The 5,576-nt window shown below is 32.9% G+C and overlaps 1 protein-coding gene across 2 annotated transcripts; it reads right to left on the reverse strand.

Moving 5' to 3' along the window:
* Positions 1–869: 869 nt before the first annotated feature.
* On the reverse strand, positions 870–3,035 carry LOC106396002 (heat stress transcription factor A-7a). 2 transcript variants are annotated; one of them, XM_022700983.2, is made up of 2 exons: positions 2,257–3,035; positions 870–1,610 (listed from the first exon to the last, which is right to left on the reverse strand). In XM_022700983.2, exons 1-2 carry the CDS (start codon positions 2,431–2,433, stop codon positions 1,068–1,070), a joined length of 720 nt encoding a protein of 239 aa, XP_022556704.2. In that variant the 5' UTR covers positions 2,434–3,035; the 3' UTR covers positions 870–1,067. The 2 variants fall into 2 exon arrangements, with proteins under 2 accessions (XP_022556704.2, XP_013691753.2); XM_013836299.3 differs by having other exon boundaries at positions 2,432–2,916.
* Between the last annotated feature and the right edge of the window lie 2,541 nt (positions 3,036–5,576).

Raw genomic sequence — 5,576 nt, forward strand, 5'->3', positions numbered from 1 at the left:
TACCATGCAAATAAATGGCAAGAGCCAATGTGGACGATTTGGATACTCATTCGTGTTCGGTTCGGATACATTCAATTCAGATTTAAGGTTTTCGGAATTAAAGATTCTGATTCGGATTTGGTTCGGATCTTTGCGGATTCGGTTCGGATTTGAATAACCTGTTGAAATTATTTTTAAAAGTTTAAAGTTCATAAATTCTTTAGATTTCTCAAAATCAAAAAAATAAAATGATATAACATATAAATTTGAATGATATATGCTAAAATACCTAAACTTATAATATAAATTGGTTTGTTTAAATATTTGAATAAACAATTAATAGATATTTTAAGTAGTTTTGATTATTATATAGATATTTTAAGCATTTACTTTCTAATATCTGTATATATTTTAGATATCTGTTGGAATATGTACTTTAGATACTTGATCGGCTAAGCCGAGGGCAAGTGGTTCTCCATGTTAGAGAGTTAACTTTGTAGTCGTCTTATATTCAGGGAATCCTGTTTATATATGTTTCATTTTCTATGAAGAGGGAAGAGTCACAAGTAGATGTCTAAAGTTTTGATATTGCATGGAACAAAAATAAGCTGCTGTGGGAGAAACTTTAGAGCAGAGCAGAGCAGAGCATGGAACTATTAATTGTGAAACAAAACCAGTCATTGACACACGAAGGGAGGATCCGAGGACCCTGACCCAGTCCATTGTCTTGCTTCCCTAGACGAGCAGCAAACAGCTGACAATCATCGCCAAAGGAGTTTTCTTCTCTGTCTACGTGTCTTTCCACCATCTAGAATTCTTGGTTCTTGATGGTACAAAGACGGTAGAATCATCGCCCTTGAAGACAATTTTCAAAGGCTCAGTGGCCGGCATTAGTGAGAAATATATTTCATATACATATATCTATCTATACATGAAGAATTATAACGTTCTCTAGTTTACACTATTACTAATTTAAAACTGAAAAGAGATGCCTGGAAATAAACAAAGATACAAAGAAAAAAGGGCGTTTGCAAGAGATGAAAATAAAAGCTTCACCAGTACAACTAGAAGCTAAAAGCATCCATCTACTAGCTAGAAGTAGAAGCCAAACTCTCATTACTAAGCAACTCTTCCCAGAAACCATCATCCAATTCTCTCTCGACCACCATATCTTCTTCTTCCTTCACATTCCTCTCTTTCCCATAGCCTTGCATCTCCAAAGCAAGAGCTTCAAGTTCCGACATCGAAGAACCTCTTTCCCTCTCTGCCGCCTCATCCTCAAGCTCCTTGAGTCTCATATCTCTCTGCTTCAGCAGCTGATGCAGAAACGAAGGGCTCCGCATAGCTCTAGCCAAGAAAGACATCATCTGTCTCTGTTTCCTCTCTGCTCCTTCAATTCTCTGTTCCATGGCTTTGATGTAGCTCCTCGTGGTTTGTTGCTGCTGTCTCAGACACACCAGCTCCATCATTAACAACTGCTTCTCCCTACGAAGCTCAGTGCAAGGATCATGGGTCGATGGAGAAGAACCGAAGGAAGCTCGTCTCTTGATGCTCTTCAGTAACTGTCTCTGTCCTAACAAGAACCCATCGTTTGCGAATTCCCATCTATCCGATTCTATCTTTCTGAAACCCTGATAATATTTTTTTATGTTAATATCCAAAAATTCTCTCAAAATATTTATTTAAAACACGATTAAAAAAAAAAAAACATTCACGATTATTGTAGTGTTGTTAATTTTGTTCTTATGTTTTTTTGACAGCAGTGTAGTGTTGTTAATTATATGATCATATAATAATTAAGATTTAGTTACAAAATATCATATCGCAATTTCGCAAACACATGTTTCATGAGTTTTCTCATCAATATCTAATGAGAACCGCTTATAAAGACCTTCCAATAGAAATGTTGCAAGGGTTTCAAAAGTCCACATTAACACATGTGATTAAACAACAACAATTACTGAGAGAGATGTGTACTCTGATTTTTATATTGGTGAAGATAATATAAAGAATGGAACAAGTGGGCAAGGTTAAAGCTGACTAGTGAATAAACAAAGAGTATCGGTATAAGATGGATGACTCGGTCTTGAGATTATTTTAGAAGCAAAGTTGCCACGAATAAGATTCTAGAACTTACTAATTGTTTTAGAAGCCAAGTTGACACGAAACAAGATTCTAGAACTTACTAAAGAACATTCTTCTACTCTACGGAATCTACATTTTCGATGTTTCTAGAAATGACAAAAATAAATTTAATTTCAATACGGGTTTCATTACCAAGTAAACGATGAATCCAGAATACTTCACTTCTTTTCCAGCAACTATATAATAAGATGAAGGGGGAAAACATTTGGGAAAGCAAAAGAAAAACAGAGCATTACTCTGTTTTTTTTCATTTTCTTCTTGGGTCAGACAACATCGACAAAAGAAAGAAGAGTGAGAAAGGACATACATAAGTTTTGAGTTGTCTGATGAAACTCGAGAAATTGCTGTGTTTGAAGTGTCGAGGGAGAAGAAACGTTGAGAAAGAATGCAAATCCCAAACGACAAAACTAGCGCCTCCTCTGTTCCAAGATACGATGTGGTCTGTGTTTGGATCCTCCACAATCTCGAATGTCTTGATTAGAAACGGTGGCGGACCGACTTCGTGCAACCCTTCGACTGGCTTTGGTGGTGATGGTGGTGGATCACCTTCTTGGAGCTGGAACGGATTCATCGAGTTCTGGAAACCCAAATTGAAAATTAGAAAAAAAAAAAAAGGCAACAGTCTTGGATCAACGACTTGGGTTGGTTTGATAAAATCTAGAGGAGAATGAATCTTTTGCGGCTGCCCGGTTTAAGTTCGTTGATGGCAGTTGGGTAGAGAAGAGGGAAAGGAAGGAAGGTAATCTCCACGTAACCGATGCGAGGTGGCTTAAATAAGAAGAAGAGTGAGAAAGTTAGTGACGATACTAAATTGATTAAAATAAGATAAAGATAATAATAATATAGTACTCGAGATTTCGAAAGTTCCGGAACAATGCGAGGAGAGAACGGGTGGGTTCGAAACTTCTCGAACTTCAAATGTCCGACGACTGTACGGTCTGTGATTTTCACGTGGGTACCTACCCATCATCTTACTTTTTACTTATCTGCAAATATAAAACTCGACAACATTGACCATTCGCTGATTGTTTCTAACTGGTTTGTATGTTGATGTTGTAGTCGGTCCATCTGGAGACATTTGCTTTGTGGTCTAAACCGGTTGGTCAGTGACATAATTGGATTTCTCTTCGTTTTGGATCACAATTATGTATGTATTTAATTACTTCAGGGATATTTAATTTTATAAAGCTAATCTCTTAAACATTAAAAATAATTTATGATAAAATAAGATACAAGAAAAAGATTCCCAAAATAACATAAATTAAATAGTAAAATAATTGATTACTTCAAATCCTAAATTTTCATCATAATTTTGTCTCTAAACTCTCATTACTAAACTCAAATAATTTTTGTTTAACTAAAGTTATTTTAGAAAATTTTATTTATGTGTTATTCATCAAATGAAAAGATTTTTATTATTATCATAGAATATTTCTTTAAAGGTAGCTAATTTAGTTGTGATTTGATACAAATTTGTTAGAATATCGTTAACCGTTAAATTTAAATTTGTTATGGACTTCTAATTTATAATTAACTAGATCATGACTCGCGCGCCCGCGTGAGTTTAAACTTTTATAGTTCAAACTTTCTTCATTGTATATATTATTACGATTTATAAATGTTTAATATGATTTTATAGTTTAAATGCATCAATTTTATTAGTTTTTTTTAATTGTTATTTGTTTTAGTTGTTTATTATGTATATAATGTGTTGGAAATAAAATAATATATCTAATCTCTTAATGTTGAGTTATTATTTATTTGTTTTGTTTAGAAATTATTTATTATAATTATTCATTATTTATGCCGAATTTATTTTTTTGCGCTTAATAATAAATAAATAAGTATTAGATGATATGTTATATTTTAACTTATATGAGATAAAATATGTTAATTGACTTTATTGTTTATAATAGAATTTATAATTTTCTTGGGTTTTACATGTACCATTGTCATAAACCCACCTAATCATTCAACTAATCTCAACGGGTAATTTTATATTTTCATTATAAACTAGGATCGAACCCGCGCACCAGCGCGGGTGTTATTTTTTTATTTGCAATGATATAACATCCGTAGTTGTTTATGTTTTGTATCAGTATGTTTCAATTTGCTAAAACGGTTTCATTCACGTTTCTACAAACCTGATTCATTTGAATTTTGTATTGTTGTTTCAAAAAAAAGTAAGATAGAAACATAACTTTTATGGATCATGGTGTAACTATTGGGTTGGAGATATTGAATATTTACTGACTAATTCATAAAAGGCCCATTTAGTAAGTTAACTAATTAGCGTAGGAAAAAAATAGTTAGGATCAAACTCTAACAACAAAAAAAACAGAGCGATCATCTTCCCCGATCATTCATTAAGCTAGGGTTCTTACCTTTCTTCGGGATCAGTGGTCGTTCTTACAGTACCGAACCCTTCAACATAACAGTTTAACGATTCCTCAAGATTTAAATCGCTAAAGATTCATCAACATGCAATCCATGGTGAAACAGGCTGCTCCAAAGGTTTTGATTTTTGTTGTTTTGAAGTTAAAGCCGTACGGATTATTGAATTTTATGGTTTATCTATGTGTCTAATAGTTTTATTGTATACAATTGAAGATGTCCAACAGATCATTAAGATTCGTCTCGTTTGGAAAGCTCTGGGATTTAAGAACATAGGTGCAAGCCGTTCTTTTGATTACGATAAAGAAGATTAAAACCATAATCAAGTATAAGGCAAAGGTTATGTTCTGTTCTGTCTTGAAACCAAAACAATCTATGTTTCTAGTATGTTTTATTTTCTGACTTGTAACTATCAATTGATAGTGTGCACGGTTCTGTTTTGATTAATCATTTATGTGTGTTATCATCTTTAGTAATATCTATGTTTCCTACTATTTGTCCATGTTTACTATCCTTTAAATAGAAGTTGGCTTAAGATAGATGTATATTGTTTCAAATTATAAATGTTATGTTTCTCGATCTTAAGATGTGCTGAGTTGTTTCCACTTTGCTTCAGAATATTATCATGGTGGAATATAACTTTAATTGTTTCTCTGTAATTGTGTGCTTATAGCTGATGTCCGTAACTTCGTATATCACTTGTCAACTGTTTATGTTCATTCTTATAGCTGATGTATGAAACTTAGTATATCACTTGTCCAGTGCTTATGTTAAATGTTGAACGTACTTCTTTGCTTATAACTACAACTATCTGTAAATTCAGTATCTCGTATGCTTTAGTTTTCAAAATATCCCTTGATGAATGACTAACTTGTGTTGATTTTTTTTTCTGTTTAATTACATGACACCAAAACATGGGGGAGAAGCAAAAGTGATACAAAAAGGATATAACTGAAGAGGAGCATTACACATAATTCTAAAAGTAAAAAGGTTAGTAATTTATTAAACAAACTTTTATTAATATGCACAAATTGTTAGTCTTAAGAGTAGTATTAGTA

This window comes from Brassica napus, chromosome C4, assembly GCF_020379485.1.
Source record: "Brassica napus cultivar Da-Ae chromosome C4, Da-Ae, whole genome shotgun sequence".
In the NCBI taxonomy this organism is placed as follows: Eukaryota; Viridiplantae; Streptophyta; class Magnoliopsida; order Brassicales; family Brassicaceae; genus Brassica; species Brassica napus.